The sequence below is a fragment of the Parasteatoda tepidariorum genome, chromosome 3 (genome assembly GCF_043381705.1).
Source record: "Parasteatoda tepidariorum isolate YZ-2023 chromosome 3, CAS_Ptep_4.0, whole genome shotgun sequence".
Classification (NCBI taxonomy): Eukaryota; Metazoa; Arthropoda; class Arachnida; order Araneae; family Theridiidae; genus Parasteatoda; species Parasteatoda tepidariorum.
In genome coordinates this window covers 26,673,175-26,692,038 of record NC_092206.1, presented here as the reverse complement: position 1 = coordinate 26,692,038, position 18,864 = coordinate 26,673,175, and the positions used below count along the sequence as shown (strand labels likewise).

Sequence of the window (18,864 nt, the reverse complement as noted above, 5' to 3'; positions counted from 1 at the left end):
TTTAATATAGAAATAAAGTAAAACATCTAAAAAAGCTCCTATTAATTTTATTTATGATGAATAAAATGAAATTAAACTTAAGAATATTCTATATCACCCTAGATCTCATAAATTGAAGTATATAATGCGAGTGCAATGACGAGTTAACTCGTCACCGATCAACAATGAGTTAAGAAAGTTTAGATAATTTATCATTTACTTTTCACCCCGACGACCCTAAGAATTATTGTCTATGTAAATTGATTATATTCCATTCCTCATTAAAATCAACGGAATGTGAAAAAAAGGTAATTTGATTTTTAGAAGAACTTTATCAAAAGGAAAGAAAACTTTAAGATCACTTTCGGTTAATATTGAACTCAAAATATTAAGTTTTTCTTATATATTAGCTGTCGAAGTTCTAGCTGTTAAAACCTTGGTAGAAAATAAATACAGTTTCCGTTTTTTTAATGTATAATTATATGCCGGCTGCTTCCAAAATGATCCCAGACATTAAAAAAAAAACTACGCTTTTCTGCTGCTTGCTTAGTATACAAGACCAAGTTTTCAAGCCAAATTTTAAAATCATAAAAAGTTAGACAAAAGATGGCGCCACTGACTAGCTACTTGTCTTCTCACTGCGTTATTTACTTATTTATGATGAAAAATGTTGTTTGAAAGTTTTTACCAAACAGCCTAGCCATCTGTTGACAAATCTGGTAACGAATTTTTGAACTAGTCGTGAATTAACTTTCTTCTTTCATAAGCAAAATGCAATTAACCGAACCGAGTTTTTTGCTTCGATTTTTCATCAGATGTTTCATGAAATGAAACGCACATTAAATAAGATGGGTTTTAAAAATGAAACAAAAGTTATTTAGAGTACTTAAATTTGATCAACATTGTTTTTTTTTGAAGTAAAAACTAATATTATAATGTATATCACTGATATTGGAAAAGGTTAAACAAAATGCCATATACAAAATACAGAATATTGCAAACTAAAGTAGGAAGAAAGATTATAAAAGTAAAATATTTTTTAATTATATTTTCAAATTAGGTTAAGTTCATGAAATTTAGCAGAATTAATTTTAGGTTTAGGCTTCTAATCTGTGCTCCATCTTTTTATTAAGATAAAAGTTTTTTATCCTGGGAAAATAATGTCTGCCGAATTTAGTATAATATTCCTTAGCTTTCTTTCAGAAAAAATTAAAATATGATTAAATAATTTGTTTTAAGCATAATTAAAATTCTTATTTTTAAATCCCCTGTATTTTCCTGCATTAATATAAGAAAAAAAAAATTCACATTGTCTTTAAAACTCATTCATTATCAGTAAGAAGTTTTTTTTATTTTACAATTTAATAAGCTTGACTTGAGAGTTAAAAATGTTTTACCACATTTAAATACATTCATTCTACTTCCTCTTACAAAATAAATTTTTAAGTTAATTTATCATAAATTCAATATGCTAGACTGGAATGTTTAAAAAAATTATACCACATCAAAACACATCATCGTCATCACAATTTTAATTCTATTTCATTTTTCAAATTAAATTATTATTTTTCGTTATTTTTTTGATTATATTCTTCGTAATTACTTTTCAACAATAAAATTGATTGACAACTTCCCGTTATAGCTGTAACTTTATTATGTTTAATTTTCGTGTCTTTCACAAAACTTTCGCAAGATAAAAAGAAAAACTGAAAAAAAGAAAATAATTTTGAAAAGATAATTTATGTGCCAGGAGAACTAATTTCCGCTACTGCTACAGTTTTATTATTATTTTTTTTATATCAGAAAAAAAAAAGATTCAATAAGTTTTTACGGAAGCAAAAGCAACTTCTCAAATCCTTCCACACTATTAAAGAAAACTTCTATCAAGAGAGAAAAATCGAAAAAGAAATAGAGGAAAAATCTAAATTAGTTTTTTTTTTTCGTTTTAAGAGAAGCTGCGATGCTGAAATGTTTGATTAAAAACTTTAAAGGACTAACTGTAGGTAGCTTTAGGCATTAGCATATCAATTGCAGAACTCTGATGGTGAGGACTATTTTTCTAGGGAATTTCGAGCAGGGAAAACAGGATAAATATTTGGTTTGAAGGGAAACTTTTTAGAATTTTCCCCTTTTTTCATATATAAATGGAGAGTTATGGAAGTGTTAGATGTGATTGTGGTTTTCAAAGATTTCTCGACATTTTTTTAAAAAAAAACTCAGATAAATAAAAATTTCAGTGCAAGACTGTTTCATTTTTTACTACTATCAATAAAAATGTAGATTTCAATGAAACATATTTTATAAACTTTCTTGCGTTGAAAAACAGGGATTTTTTCCATTTAATGTAGCGAATTTCTTTTTATTATTTATTTATATTTTTATTATCATATAGATTTTATTGGCAATACATAATTAATCGAGTTTTGTTAATACTGAACAGAGCAAAAATGCTTATTTATAGATTTTAGAAGCCAGAAATCAAATATAAAAATTCCAAATATATTATTTTTGAAATATTTATAAGCCTCTAATTTAGTTTTAATTAATTAATCTTAATTAATCTTGTTTTAATTAATCTTCAATAAATTTATCTAAAATTCTTTTTAAAATTATTTATCTACATAAATTATTAAATTTTTTTAAACAAAACACAAATAATAATTTAAGCATTGGATTCAACTGTAGGTAATAACAAATTCAAATTTGTCGATAAATAAATAGAATTTATTATACTTGTTCTATTACTAGATACTTCGAGTCAGGGTAAAACGAATAATACTCTTAAAATAATTTTGAAATATTTTTAATGTGTGCAATACAAACATCTTTTTTTCCTCTAAAATACCGTAAATTCACTTTTTCTTTACATTGAAATAATAACTAACACTAAAAGTTGGCTAAAAACTGGCTAAAGCAAAAAGAATAGACCATTGTGTCATATTTAATCATTATATAATAGTTTTTCTTTCTTAAAATATTTCTTTTTACTTTTTAGTTTTTCGTTGCAACTTTAGTAAAAAAATTCTAGTAAAATTGCCATACTGCATAGTTATTACATTTCTGACAAACATAATTGCAATTCTGGTTAATAAAACCAAAATAGGCGGTATTTGAACCTTGCATTTGATAATTTTTCCCTCCCTATGATAATTCTGGTGCCAAAAATTTTGGTATTTAAATTCAAGTTCTTATTACCACTCTTTTAGTAAAAAAATACAGAACTGTAAAGTAAATTTAACCGATTAAATGTTTCTTATCCCATGCTCTAAGGTATCATGGTAAAATTACAACATCATAGTTTTAAAACATTTACCAAATTTTATCGTATATTATAAAAACATTACGTATATAATAATACTTTTACCGAAATCATTACTGAAGCGCAGCTGTAAAAATCGATGAAGTTTTGGCATTCCTAGAGCCAGAAGTATAAATTTTATCACATTCTGGTAGTTTCGATTATATCTTTTTTCTTAGTTCATGCGATATTTCTGCACTATTTTCCTAAAATAAAAAAAAATCCATTCTATATAAAGAAACTCTTAATATTCGCTTTTAATTTACGTCCTTTACGTTTCATTACTTACGAGATAATAAAGCTAATTTCGAATTCATGTAGTGCTCATTGCCATATTACTGTATTACTATCAAGCATCCAGTAATTAGGTTTGTACTAAAGGGTACTTGTTATTAACTATATTTCGTAACATTAGAAGCTAATTATTATATTAGATTGCTTACCAGTAAATGATATATAAGATTATGTATGGTTATAGCCATAGTCAATTATTTTCGCCATTCTGTATTGCAAATTTAAGAAATCTCACGGATTAAATAATTTGGCTTTCAGGTTATAGATTTATTTTGCATCTGCATGTTCAAAAACTAATTGTGAGCCATTATGATATATTTTACATTTCTTTTATGTCTCATAAATGTGTCATTTTTCAGTGTCCGTAGATTGCAAGCAAGATCGTATGCTGGCTCACATTCAGACAAATGCTCTATTTAAAGGAAAAGTCTACGCAAAAGGAAAACCAATGACTTGTGCAACCGATATTGATAACAGCTTGGAGTTTACTTTACCGATATCATTACAAAATGCGGACTGTGGAACTGTTTCAGAGGTAAGAGCAGTACGATTAACTGATATTACCTACTGTGATATATTATTTGTCTAACAAAGTATACTTAACTTGGAATTAACCTTACCATTGTTATTAAAAAATGCTATTTGTGGAACTGTTTCAGAGGTAGGGATAATACTATTAACTGATATAATCTTCACTGATATACTATTTGTCTAACTAAGTACTTAGCTTGGAATTAACCATACCATTGTTACAAAAAAAATGCTGTTCGAGGAACTATTTCAGAGGAAAGAGCAATACGATTAACTGATTTAATTCTCGCTGGCATATAATTTATCTAACTTCGTACTTAGTTTGGAATTAACTTTACCATTGTTATTAAAAAATGCTATTAATGGAACTGTTTCAGAGCTAAGAGCAATACGAATAACTGATATTGTCTACGCTTGCATATTATTTGTCTAACAACCTACTTAGCTTTGAGTTAACTTGATATAATCTTCAATTTATATAATCTTAACCAATCTTGATGTAATCTTTAACGACAAGGTATTTATCTTATAAATACTTCACTTGCAATTACCTTTACCATAGTCAGTACAAAATGCTGATTGTAGAACTGTTTCAAAAGGAGATATAATACGATCAATTTGTGCTATCTTCTAGGATTTGGTATTCAGCTAATTTAGATATTCAGTTTGGAATTAGCTTTACAGTTATCATTGGATTATGAGGCATGTGGTACTAGACAGAAATAAGAACGAGCGATTTATACAATCTTTTATGATTTTGATATTTACTTTACCCTGTTTATTAGTTCCCCACTGCCTTAACAATATTATTTAAAAAACTAAATATAGATCTTTGTACTATCTTAGGATTTATTTATTAAAAAATTAAGCCCTTTTCATTTCAATTTTTATTCAATTCGTAATTTTTGTGAACAATAAATATAGTAAAGATACTATTTAGTTTAACATTTTAGAAAATTTCTATATTNAAGACTTAGTCGTTTTATGAAAGAACTTCAATGTCTAGCAAGTATATATATATATATATATTTAAATTTAACCCTTTTTGGGGAGTATACTGCTTCTTTCTGACACCGAAAAGCCTGTCATAATAATAAATATTTGAAATTTTTATAACATTTTTATCTATATGATTGCTTACGCGCTGTCAATTCCGAAAAAAAACACCTGTAAATTATAGATCACGTGACTTGAAGGATATAAATTATTCGTGCTTTAAATACTTGTAAGGCACTCGTCCTTTGAAAATAATAGTATTATATGAACTTTTTTAGCACTCGCTCCTTGTAGATAGATTTTACATTTTTTTTTCAAAATGAAATTAGTAGAAAAAATGAACTGAAATATTTAATTCCAGGATATTTTTTTTTAAAAAACCACTCTATTATTTTAGAAAAAAGTAGATTAAACTAAGCATTTTTAACTTTTTTATATGTCTATAAGTTAATTTTTCAAATATTTTCTTGTATTTTCATACATATTTCTGCAACAAAATGCCTTTTTCATGCACATGAAATGCATTTATTACATAAATCCTGATGAACTTATGTATTGCTGATAATTTTCCCGATAAATTTATTATTTAAGATATTCTGAAACCTTTAAAATTAGTAAAAAAGTTTATTTTACTTAAGCAGAAAAAAGTACGTTGAAAATTATAAATATTCCTTGCATATAAGTTTATTATCAATATAATTCAATATTAGTCGTTGTTTCATTTATTATCTCTATTTTTTTAGAAGTACCTGAATTTAAATAAGAATTCAAGAAGTTTCTTAAGCTTCCCCCAGAAAATTTTAAAATTTGTATGAAAAAAAATTTCGTATAAAGTAAAATATTTGGAAAAATTCTTTAGGAAATTAAATATACTAAATAAAATTAAATTTCTTAGGGATAATTTTACTTTTTTATATTTACATTATTATTATATTATATAGTATATTTACTTTATTACTATTATATTATATACTATTATATTACATTACTTTATTATTATTATATTACATAGTATATTTACATTACTCTAGTTTTTTCATTAATTACGTATTGTACGTAGCTGTTAAGTAAAATTAAATAATTAATATCTCTTTAAATCAGAATGTTTGGTTTGCTTTTAAAAATTAATCATGCAGCACTTTTTTGAGGAAAAATAAGGCGGACAATGTGCATAGTAGATGATAATTTCAACTTGTAAAATGATTTATGATTTAATGTTTACCATGGTGTTTCAAAGCTTTTTAGCCAAAGAAAATAAAAAAGTCACATTTTAAGTTCATTAAAATTGAAGCAAAGCTATAGTTTTAAACTATATATTCTCTTTTGGTATATTGTCTTTTCTTTAGAATGTACAAATAACTTGAATATTTTAAAAGTGATTAACCTTTTTTTTAAAAATAGCCAAATGTTAGAGTAAGTTTTTAAATATTAAAAAAAATTAGACAACAGACGCTTTTCACTTTCTCAAAACTGAGACCTTTCTCCATATTGACGTTTTGCGTCATTTTCAGATCAAACATATAAGACTCTGGCTAAAGATAGGCTATACTTGACTACAAGTCATAAGTAGCTGTTGCTAACACACTACAGTTATAAGAACAGCATACTATTTTCAAAAAAGCAACATTTCATGTAACTACAGAGCCTCTACAATTCTATTCTAAAAATTATTCTAAATTTAATTTCTATTCTAAAAAGAAATCAGACTAACTAAAAACATTTCATGCGACATATGAATGTTTCAATGAATTTTCAATAAACTATTATCATTACCTTTTGATCTGACATAAGTGCTCTTGAAAGTCCTACAAATTAAGGTAGAACTGGGTATCGGGTACAGGATAGCTCTATTAGGTATAGAGTACCCCTATTATCAGGTATACGGTACCCCTTATTTTTTTTCTCAGAAAAGGAAAATTATTTTTCAAATTATATATGATCATTTCCAATTTGAAATTCTAAACTTTTGAATGAAAATTGTTTTTTAAATTCCAATTTGTAGATAGCTGTTTTTTAGATCAATACTTCATTATTACCTATGCTATACGATGCCCAGAAAGCACAAGTTGTTTGAAAATGGCCTTTTAGAATTCTGAAACTACAATTAATATTTCATGAATCATGATTTGAATTTTTAAAACAGTAATTAAAAATGAATTTATTTTTAGATACTCACTTCTTATTCAGAAATATACTAAGATGTCTGCGTGAAATTACTACTTATTAATAATTTAAATAAAAATTCTCGTTTAAAAAAATATCTTTCTCCCAAGTTAGCTTTTTTAATGAAGTAAAAATTTAAAAGAAAGTAAAAATTCTGAAACACAATTTCTATTCAGTCTTTATTACTGATTTCTATTCAGTCTTTATTACTGATCTAGATCATTATAACTTAATCTATTCACATTATATTTCCAATTCAAATCCTTCTACTTTCTACAGCTGCGAAAAGATATGCGTTCGGATTTAATTCAGGCAGTTCACAAGCGAAGTTGAGTATTACTGATTCTAACGCGTTGCTGATTAATTATTCTATTGCTGGATCAACTCTATGAGGGCAAAAGGAAATATAGAAAACTGAAGAAGAAGATTAATTAAAATTATCTGCCTCTACACTATCCCCCTCCCAAAAGATCCCTTTAGTTTTCGCTACAAATACATTTGCTTCAATTCGGGAAATTTCAAACAATTCTTGAAAGTATTTGGCTGTGGTAGGAAATTTTACAGCTTGTTATTCTCTCACAGTTCACGTATTTGGATAAATTTATTTGATAAAAGAATATTCTAGATTTTCTAAAAATTAATCTCGAACAGGTTTTGTTTATCTTAACTCATTTGTTTCCTTAATTAAAGAAGCTTTAATTTATTTTACACTCCGTAAGCCTATCGCAAGCTTGATTTTGATTAATTAGAAAGATATACTGAAGTTTTTCATAGAATTATGCTGTATTTTTGTTAAATATGCTTTATTCTTGAAACTTCATTTAATATGTATGACACATTTTTATTCAAAACAAATGAGATTTTATTTTCTTAAGTATATACTTGCAGCTAAACTGTCATTCTATGTATAAAATTGTATTTGTAAATTATAACAATTTAATCAGTAATGATAAACGATTTCGATTTTTTATTGCACAATTTCATAGAACTTAATAAATATTTTTAATAATCACAAAAGATGAATTAGATTTTCTAAAGAAGTTTATATCTTGTAGTATTACTTTGTTTTAACTTGGTCGTGAACACTAACTTTATGTGACGTGATTTCTTTTTATACGATTTCAAAAATTGAAATGTGATGGAAGTTTTTTCATTTATTGAAAAGAAATTAATTTGGTTTTCTAAAGAAATATAATTTTGTTTTAACTTTGTCATTAACTTAATATGACAGTTCTATATCAAATGTAAATGCAATTTTAATTTTAAAGGAATAAACTCAGTTTCAAACGAATTTATAAATCGGAGTTAGACTATTCCGTAATTATAAAAATATACATACTAAAATTTAAAATTTTAAAGTTTCCCGAAAATCGGAATCTAAATAAATTTTTAATGAAAATATGTCTAAACTTTAAGGTTGGAAGGGAAGATTTATAAGATGGTGGAAGAAGGTGGGAGAGTACTGTGGCGTAACTACCACTGCAAAAGTTGAACAACATTCACTAGTATATAAAACATGCTAACTTGATTCTATCACGAGGTACCTTTTGATAGATGAAGGTTGGTATTGTCTAATACTCCGCCCCCCACATTGGTGACCTTCGAATGTGATTTGCTCACGCAAGTAATGACCACTTAGCAATCTTTGTGAAAGCATCATTCACCCTCCTGCGCTGTTGCTGCTCAGTCTCGTCTCGAACATTCACACAACGTCTACACTCTCAACGCCTGCATACTCTCGACTGCTAATGGCAACACAGGAGCGACTTCGACTGTGATGTTAATACACCTCTCACATTCAGCACTCAAAAAATCCGGTGACTCTCTCCCGGTCTTTCACAAGTACATCAACTAGTGAGATCTGTTCATCGAATTATATCTCTGATAAAATTCTGGTGGGNAAAAGGATAGAGGCAAAAAGTTCGAATTAACCTGCAGAAAAATAAAAATTCTGCACAAATGATAATATAATAAATGTAATATTTATTTTGGATAAAAATCACTCCTTAAGTTCACTTTCAAAAATCACGTTGGATAAAAATCACTCAATAAACGATTTTCAAAAGAAACACGAGCTTTTAAATATCTAATATTTGCAGAATATTATTTTTGTCAAAAACGCGAAGAAACTATATATTTGACATTTAATTTTGGCATTTTTGTCAATCACATAATTCTATAGTTATTTTAACAATTAAATTGGTGATTTTGTTCCATTTTACATAATTAGAAAAACAAATTTATAAAGGAATAGTTATGTGAAAAAGAAAAAAAATATACGGAGAAGAATGCTTAATTCTTATAAGTGTGAAGAGAATAATAATTATAATAATAATAATAATGATGAATTTAAATTCAAATTACAGAGATTTCAATGCGAATATTTGAACACTCTGTTTATTTTCTTGTTATTCTTATTTCTTAAAAGAAAATTTTGAATGTTAGTAAATATGGGAATAAATATGTTGCTTATGCGTAATTTGTTCAATTTCTGCCCAAACACATACATTATTACTATCAAATCATGCTGTTTTAAAACTTTTCCATTTGTGAAAAAACGATAGAGTGGGCAGAGTAATAGTAATTTGATTATGTGATTATGTATGTGTACTTTATTGTAAGGTTTTAATGCAAGAGACAAGATCCATGTTTTCTTGAACAATTATTGTCTCAAGAACCTTTCGCACGCTGTTAACGTAAAGCACAACTTAGTGCATTTACCATGAAAGGGTCAATTGCTGCAATAGAAAAACTAAATTCAAATAAACATTTTTAGTTCAACGAACAGTAACTAATTCAAACACAAATCCTTAAATATACATAATTACATAGATTAATTAGGTTCTTCGGAACTATCTAACAAATACTTTTGAAAAAACCTTTTTGTATGACGTGAAATTGCATCAGTAGACATTGGATAAGTTCAAAAAGCATTATTATTTAGCCGTAAGCAGTTTGCGTATTTTATTTGAATTAAGATACATCTTAAGATTTCTGAAAGAAAGCAATTTGTCAGACTTATTTGCGTTAAATAATGTAATGTTGGGCTTAAAACTCATACTTAATATGCGCTTAGGAGAAAACTAATGATTGTGAGCTTTGACACTTGAAAGCATATAGAGAAATCCTGATAAATATGAGACGATGCACATTTAATCAATTCATATTGATTTGAATAACGAGGGTATTACGTCAAATTTAGTTTACTTAGCTTTGTTCGTTAAACATATTTAACGATTGAACTTTAATTAATTTATACAATGCCTTCCTTATGCAAACAATTCTACTGTTTGAATAACTTTTGTGGATTTCATTATCTAATTAAATTGAACAGGGGTGAACGCATAATGATTTAGCTATTTTTTAAAATAAAAAAACATTTTTTGTGTATCGTAATACATATATTCCAGCAATTTAAATTAACAGAAAAGTTTTACTCTGTTAATTACTAGTGATAAGAAAACATTTCGTGTGTTTCGTTAGCTTTCAAACTAAAATAGAAATTTACTTGCGTGAAACAAGAGAATTTAAATAAAATGAAATGTTCAATTATATGAAATTTAAAATGTTTTATATCGTCTCATGCTTCTAGAGCATATTTCTCATTGAAAAAAACTTATAGAGAAAAATGTATCTTCAAAACAAAAATGTATCTTCTTAAATAATTAGTAAAATAATGCAATTAAAAACTTATTTTCCAGGATTCGAAATTTTAAAAACATGTCAGTGATCAATGAGCAAATGTGTAGCACAAGTTTAATACTTATTTTCCGAGATTCGTAATTTAATAAACGTTACAGTTATCGATGAGTAATTTAGTAATACAATGCATGTACAAATCTTTATGCAATGCTGAAAATCTTTGAAATTTTTTTTTCCAATATTGCTCAATTGTGTATCAGAAACTTTCATCCCTTTAATCTTTATGATGATACATATTACTGAATTGATAGTTTCGCGCATGATTATTTATTATACTCTTTTTCATGCATTGTAAAAAATAACAGAAAGAAAAAAAAGAAACAACAAAACTCAGGGTGCCGGTATTTTTTATCGTAAAATCTATTCTTACTGGACCATATTAGCGAACAAAAAATATGATATAGTAACGTTGTATTTCTTGTCATAATTACCATAAAATCACAGAATCACTCTAATTAGATAAATACCACTGTAAAAATTAGTAGGTTATTAAACAGGTATAGTAGGTTGCTAAATTTCGGGATGTAAATTGCCCTGTGAAGTAGCTAATTCTCGGAAATTTTAGCAAGTAAATTTTAACAAAACTGTATTTATGTAACTATTTACTTTTGAACATGTCATAGTGTAATGAATGTGTAAATAAATTATTTCAGATGTTTGAGTGATACTTCAAATGAGAGGCATATTTGAAAATTTCTCATACCAGCTATTATGAGTTATCATTAAGTACGCTCTATTGTTTCTTGTGCTATAATATTTAAACATCTGAATATTTATTATTTAAGACATTGAATGGTAAATATTGAGATACTTTGACTATTTCGCTATAATATTTAAAGATTCTCAATATGTATCGTGTAATAATTTGCATATACAATATCACATGAAAAATATTTAGATACTGGTGCTATAATATTTAAAGTATCTCAGTATTAATCACGTAAAACATTTCGTGGTAAATATTGAGATACTTGAAATATTGCCCTCTAATATTTACAGTATCTTATTATGAACCATGCAAAACATTAGTGAATGAGAAAAAAATTGATGACATGGTAAATATTGAGATAATTTAAAGGTTGCACTATCGCAGGCCCGTAGCCAGAGGGGGGGGGACAGTCGGGACAAATCCCCCCTCCCCGAAATTCTGGGATTCAAACTTTTTAGTCTTTCTTTGAGCCTCTCAGTAAAAAGAAAAACAAAAACTGTCGAATCAAACCTTTTATTAACTAACTTTATTAAGCATATTTCGGGATATTCCGGTTTGTCCTAAAAAAGTAATCGAAAAATTTTCTTCAAATCTCCGTCGCATGTCTTTGTAACCTTTTTTTACAAATTGATTATAATTATTATATTATATTAATTGAAAAATAATTATTATGTAATATCTTTTAATTACTAGTTTAACTTTTGCTAGCAACAGAATAAACAATATTTGTTACAATGTTTTTCCCCTACTTTGCAAGTCTGAAACTGTCCTTGCTTCTTACCATATCCCCCCCCCCCCGAAAAAATATCCTGGCTACGGCCTTGCACTATCATATATATAGTATTTCAAAATTTAACATGTAAAGCATTGTATATAAAAAATTATAAGGTAAATATTGATAAACTTTAAATAGTGTGCTAAAATATTTAAAAGTGAGCTAAATATTGTGCTGCAATATTTAAAGTCTCTTAATATTTATCATGCATATGGAGAAAAAAAACTTGTTACAGCTGTTATTTTGTGCTGGCTATCTGTTTCTTAAAATGGAGGATCAAAATAGAAAATTATGACTGATATTTCAAAATTCTCTAGAGAAGTCATTTTATAACTGCTGCACTAATTGTATATGCGATTTTTAAAAAAAAGTTCATAAAGCGTGTGTATGAAGATACAAAGTACACAATGTCTCTTAATATGAGTATTATGACGTAAATAAGCAAAAAACTCCGAAAGTTATAAAAATGGTAATAAAAAATTAAAAACTAATTAATTAACTGAATTAAAAATTATTTAATCATGTAAAGATATAATCTCGTTCTCAACCTTTTGACGGTTATATACGAAGTAGTGTTTTCTGATATTTCTTCACTATCAGTGATTAATTAAATTTCCTGCCGAATTAAATATTTAATTTAATTTAATTTAATTACTTTGAATTCAATTACAAAGTCTCTGCGAGTACAATCGATTGTATAATCCTTCAACCACTATTAAGTTCCTGTACATTCGATATAGAATGAAAATGAATGTACAGAAACTTTAACAATTGTAACAATTGTTAAAATATGTCGTTTCTTAATGAATTTTATGTTATAGTATGGTGTAAAAGAAGATAAATTTTTAAAATTGGTATGCTTTTTTTAAAATTTTATTTTATCTTTGATTTTTTTTTTACAATAAATATCTACTAGTTTTAGATTAAAGCACTAAAAAGATGATTTTCAGCCCAGATATCTTTCATTAAAATTCAGAGCATTTTCCACTGCTATATACTTGAAATTTAAGGGCGAACTAACAGTGAGAAAGATAAGGGGTATAATAATCCAAAGGGGAGATGTTATTTATTTGATGTTATAAAGATCTGTAACATATAATCAGATAAAACTAGTTGGTTATAAGAACGATAAGGCTGTGAAATGTTGCAAAATAAACTTTAGAATTCATTAAAATGACGACAAATGCCATAGAAACCTCGAAAAATTTGTTTTCCCCAGAAATTTCGGGATCCTGTTCCAGGAGATTCAAAGCAGGCATTTCTTTAGGGAATTCATACAATTTACGAGGCTTTAAAATGAGGTTTTATTACATTTCGTAGCATTTAGAGTTGGAATTGGGATATAAGGATAATGCCGTAAGGGCCGAAGAAGAATTGAAGATTCTCGGAATATATTTCAGTTACAACTTTACATTGTCCTTTTACGGAGGCATAAAATAAAAGAGTTAGGGCTTGGCTTCTATTATTTTATGTTTCACCTTCAAAAAGGTCGCCAACACAATAAAAAATAGCCAAATCGTTTCGCGGTGACTCCTGAAGTTTTTATTGTTATTTTTATATCTTGATAATTTCCGTTATAAAGAGAGCTACCGGCCATTATTATATTTTAATAAATTGGTTTAGATTTTTGTTCTTATTTTTATCGTTAGCGATTTCTAGCATTGGTATTATTATTGTAATTTAGATAATGCATTTTTTAACTGACAATAATAGCGATATTCCTTTGTGTTTTTAAGAGTTTCTTGCAATTAATTTTACAATTTATGAAATTCAGCTAGTTGAAATTTGAATTTTTTTTTACAAAAGAAAGAGAAATATGTTAAATTTTGAATATTTCTTAGTGAAATTCTTCTTTTCATTTTTTTTATTTTAATTTCATGTGTCCAGAAAGAAAACACAGGTCAGTAGCTGGACATTAGACACTGGAAAACTCTTATTAATAGTACTGTAAAGCTTTTAATTTTTTTTCTGAACAATAGGTATATCTCAACTTTTTTATATTTTCTTTGTTGCAATCAGAAAAAAATAATTGCTTAAAACATTTTATAATAGAGCTGCCGACAATAATTATGTTTTAACGAATTGGTTTCGTTTTTGTTTTCTAACGTAATGATTTTTAGTGTTTTAAGTTTTTTGTTTTCTAACGTAATGATTTTTAGTATTTTAAGTTAAGCTGATTTATGATGATTGTCGTAAATTAAGATGCAGTATTTTTTTAAAAGACAATGATGAAAATATGCTTCAATGATTTTATTCTTTTCTAGCCATTGGACAGAAAACACAGATAAAAAATTGCTTAGACAGTGTTGAAACATAAAAACTTAATTTTTTCTGCAGCTTACATATTTATTTTCTTCTCACGCATAATTTTTTTTTACTTTTTGTAAGAGTCAGATAAAATAAAATAATTTTAAAGACATTACTTATTTTACACGTAGAAAGTTAACGAGTGTAAAGTTCATAAAAGCATGTCATTTTGATGCAGTTATAGGACTTTGTTTAGAACATTTCAATCTAACGCACTCTAATGTATCTTTAATAGAATAAAGTTTCAATATTAATATATGTTTCAAAAAAAGTGGAAAAATCTTAAATTTTATTGCTAGAAATTGAAAAGGATATGAAAAAAATAGACCTAGCCTGAAATTGTTGAATGAGAAAATTTGATTATAGCATACTAGGTGTATTTAAAAACTGGACATAATTGAACATGAGTGTATAATAAAATAGTTTGTTAATAATGATTATTCGTAGACACGAAGGAAAAACAAAGTTCGAAATTCCTTATATATTATATAAAAGTAGTTCAAATATTTGTTGCATTTAAAATTGATTTTTCACTTGTTTATCATCTTTAAAAAATTATTACTCTAATAAATAAGATTGATTACCCTAAGGAACAATTTTTTGTTGCATCTGTACAAATCGTTTATCTAATTTGGGTGTGGGTTTGGTGTGATTTTGGGTTTGATCTTGCCTAATTTGGGAGTGGGGTTTTCAAATCTGAAATTAATTTTGCTCCAAAAGCTTCAGATTTTAAATAATTTTAAAAAGTTTTAACGCATGATAGAACAAATAAACTAGTGTAACAAATAAGATTTTATACTAATTTTTAAAAATAAATTGTAACTAGTTGGATACCTTAATCACAAATTTTGAACTGTGTTCAGTTTTTCACTTATTCATTTCACTATATTCATTTTCACTATATTATTTTATTCACTATTTCGCTCTATTTATCTCACATATACATTTTTGTTTTCATTTAAATAATTAATTCATATTGCAAATATTTTAACTTCAGTTATTTCAGAAAATCTAAAGCTTAAATTAAATATGGAATTAAATTAAAAAAACTTCCAATTCTAAACATAACTCTTTTTCTCATTGCTAAGATTATTTAATAGTTAATTTTGAACTTTATAATGAAAATAAAAAATAAAACAGTTGTAACTTGATGAAACGGTCTGCATATCTATAAACTTTTATTCTTTCTCAAAATACATTTGCAAGTTAGAATTTGTTTTCATCCATATACCTTTGTTAGTAAAAGAAAACTGAACGAAAAAGAATTTAAAATAAAGGTCGCCGATTCAAAACAAATCCAAACTTGTTTTTTTTTCTCTCTTTCGAAGGTGATTTGCATAGAAAGATATTCCAACTAAAGTTTGCTGATACAAAATTCCGTGAAGAGTGGTTTTTTGTTAGAAAATATTCTGTTACTACATCTCGTTTGGTTTGGAGTTGTTTTGAGAGCTTTCTGAAAGAAAATAGTTTTTCTTTTGTGTTTTAAGTAATCTGTTCGAAACCTTTTTATTTAAATAAAAATAAGAAAGATAAATTGTCGCCAAGTCAAAATTAACATTGGTAAGAAAAAGTATTATAACATCTGAATATAATTTTAAATTGAAATTTCAACGCTGTTTGTGTAGGTGCTTTTAAATTTAGAATTTAATTCTGTATAGAACAGTAGCTCTCACCCTATTTTGACCCAAGCCCCCCCCTTTCAATATTGCTTGAAGCCATTTCCTTCCTTTACAAACTCAAAACATATCTGTACTATATTTATTTAGGTTTTGGTGATTTCTTAATTTCTTTTAAAACTTCAAACAACAAATGTATCGAAAAATTTGATATTTTAAATCGTTATTATTCGTATATTCTTGAACTTCTAATTGTAAATAAATGCACTCTATAACAAAAAAAATCGACGCACCAAGAAGGAGTTGTCCGATTGAAACGAAAATTGGTGGATAGGAATACAATGTACCGAATAGTAAATGATTAAAATTTCAGAACAATTGAATAATTTATTGCAGAGTTACAGTAACAAGTTCAATAAGGTGTTGACCCGCCTCTAGCCTGGATACAAGCTGCCACACGGCGTTGCATAGACCGATAAAGCTCCCGGATGGTCTCTTGCAATATTTCCTGACAAATTTGATCCAATTGTCGAACGATGTCATCAACATTCCATGCCAGATGCAATCGCCTTCCCATCGTATCCCAGACAAGCTCGATAGGAGAGAGATCTGGTGATCTGGCAGGCCAAGGATGAGTTTGACAAGCTTGCAGACAGTTCATAGCAACACGTGCTGTATGTGGTCTGGCATTGTCCTGCTGAAAAACCAGCACAGGGAGCTGCAAAAGGAACGGTAGCAAAACAGGTCTTAGGATGTCGTTGACGAACCGCTGTGCAGTAAGTGTACCTCTAATGACGACCAAAGGGATCCGGCTGTCGAAGGAAATGGCACCCAAGACCATAATGCCTTGTTGAGTTCCTGTGTGGCGAGCAATAGTGAAGGCAGGATCCCCCCTCTGCCCTGTGCGTCTCCAAACACGTCTTCGATGATCGTCAAGACACAGTTGGAAGCGGGATTCGTCGCTAAAGACTATACGTCCCCAGTCGGCATCATTCCAGCCATATCTGTTCAAAACGTTCATATATACGAAATTTCAAAGCAATCGGATGATTGCTTCTTGGTGCGTCAATTTTTTTATTATAGAGTGTATGTTACAACTGTTCTCATGTTTTGGTAGTCACAAATATTTTACTACTCATGTAAACAAGCAGGAAATGATATTAGTTTCATACCACTTATTATTTATTTTTTTGTCTTTCTGGATAACAATGAAACCTGCCTATATTCCAATAAATTAATACTTATAATTATATGAGTGCTTAAAAATAAAAATATTACTCTTTATTACTGGTGCAACAAATAAATTTGATTTATCACATTAAACTAAAATTCTTTTAGATATCACGCTTTATTTTAATTTATAAAACCTGTGAAAATTGGTTTTTTCTTTTGCTTATGGCTAAATACGATAACGAAAAAAAATTAAAACAATAGAATTAGTGTTTATGACAGGTCATTTTAAGTTTAAAGGGAAAAAGTGGTAGACAAAGAAAATATTTGCATTTTAAAACAGCTGAAAGAGACAATAAAAAAGGGAAATATTTAAATAGAAAATTATCCATCTCTTTCTTTTACAAAAAAATAAACAAACTTATCCTTTGTTATTTTTTCAAATTCTATTAAAGAATAAAGCCAACAAAAAAAAAGTTACTTGAAGCTAAAATTCTTTTAAAATACTATCTTTTATGCAAAAATATGTTAAAGATTGTAGCTATTTTTATAAACACCAAGTTCCTTTACAGGAAAATATTTTCTTATGGTGCTTTTATTCTAACATACTCATGCCGTGCTTTTAAACATTTAAAAAAATATTTATCTTAAACTTAACACAAATTCCTTATTTGAAAAATAATATAACCGTATAAGAAATTACACATTTTTATATTATTTTAAAAATTTCTGTTAAAATATTTTTTAACCTCGTATAGATGCATGTAATATACATACTTATAGCGTACAATTCCATATTTGTGTAGTACATGGAGCATAATCATTAAGATTTTGAAATAATAAAAATGTAATGTTTTATACAAATTCAACTTCTAGATTAAACTTCGGTAGTAAAACACTTCAGTGTTCCGTCTTATTAGTTTGGTTTATTTGCCTGTATTCCGGATCAAATTACTGTATTAAGTACCGGCGATTCGGGTGCATTCATATTTAGTATTATGTTTACCGTAAAATCCATTTCTATTCCTTAAAATGGTAATTTTTACAATAATACTTAGTTAATTAGGGTGGTTAAATGGTTTTACGTTAATTATCACCGTAAAATTTTCGATGTATCAGATGTTTTGTTTCGTAACACTGTTCCGGTAAAAATGGATTTTACGGTAAAAGCATCGGCACCCTCAGTGCCCATACTTTTTACCGTAATTTTTTGCATTATAATTTTTGTTCTTTTTTTGAAAAAATACGTTTATTGCTGTTTTTGAAATTAGATGAAATTGGTACCCTCGATCAGTTCATCAATTCAGATTAAACTTAGAAGTTT

General features: G+C 27.3%; 1 protein-coding gene across 1 annotated transcript in view; it reads left to right on the top strand.

Moving 5' to 3' along the window:
- The window catches only part of LOC107443866 (uncharacterized), a 224,181-nt gene that overhangs the window by 108,212 nt on the left and 97,105 nt on the right, over positions 1-18,864 (top strand). The window contains exon 9 of the mRNA XM_016057873.3: positions 3,931-4,106. Coding sequence (XP_015913359.1) covers positions 3,931-4,106 — 176 coding nt within the window. The remainder of the gene's footprint in view (positions 1-3,930; positions 4,107-18,864) is intronic.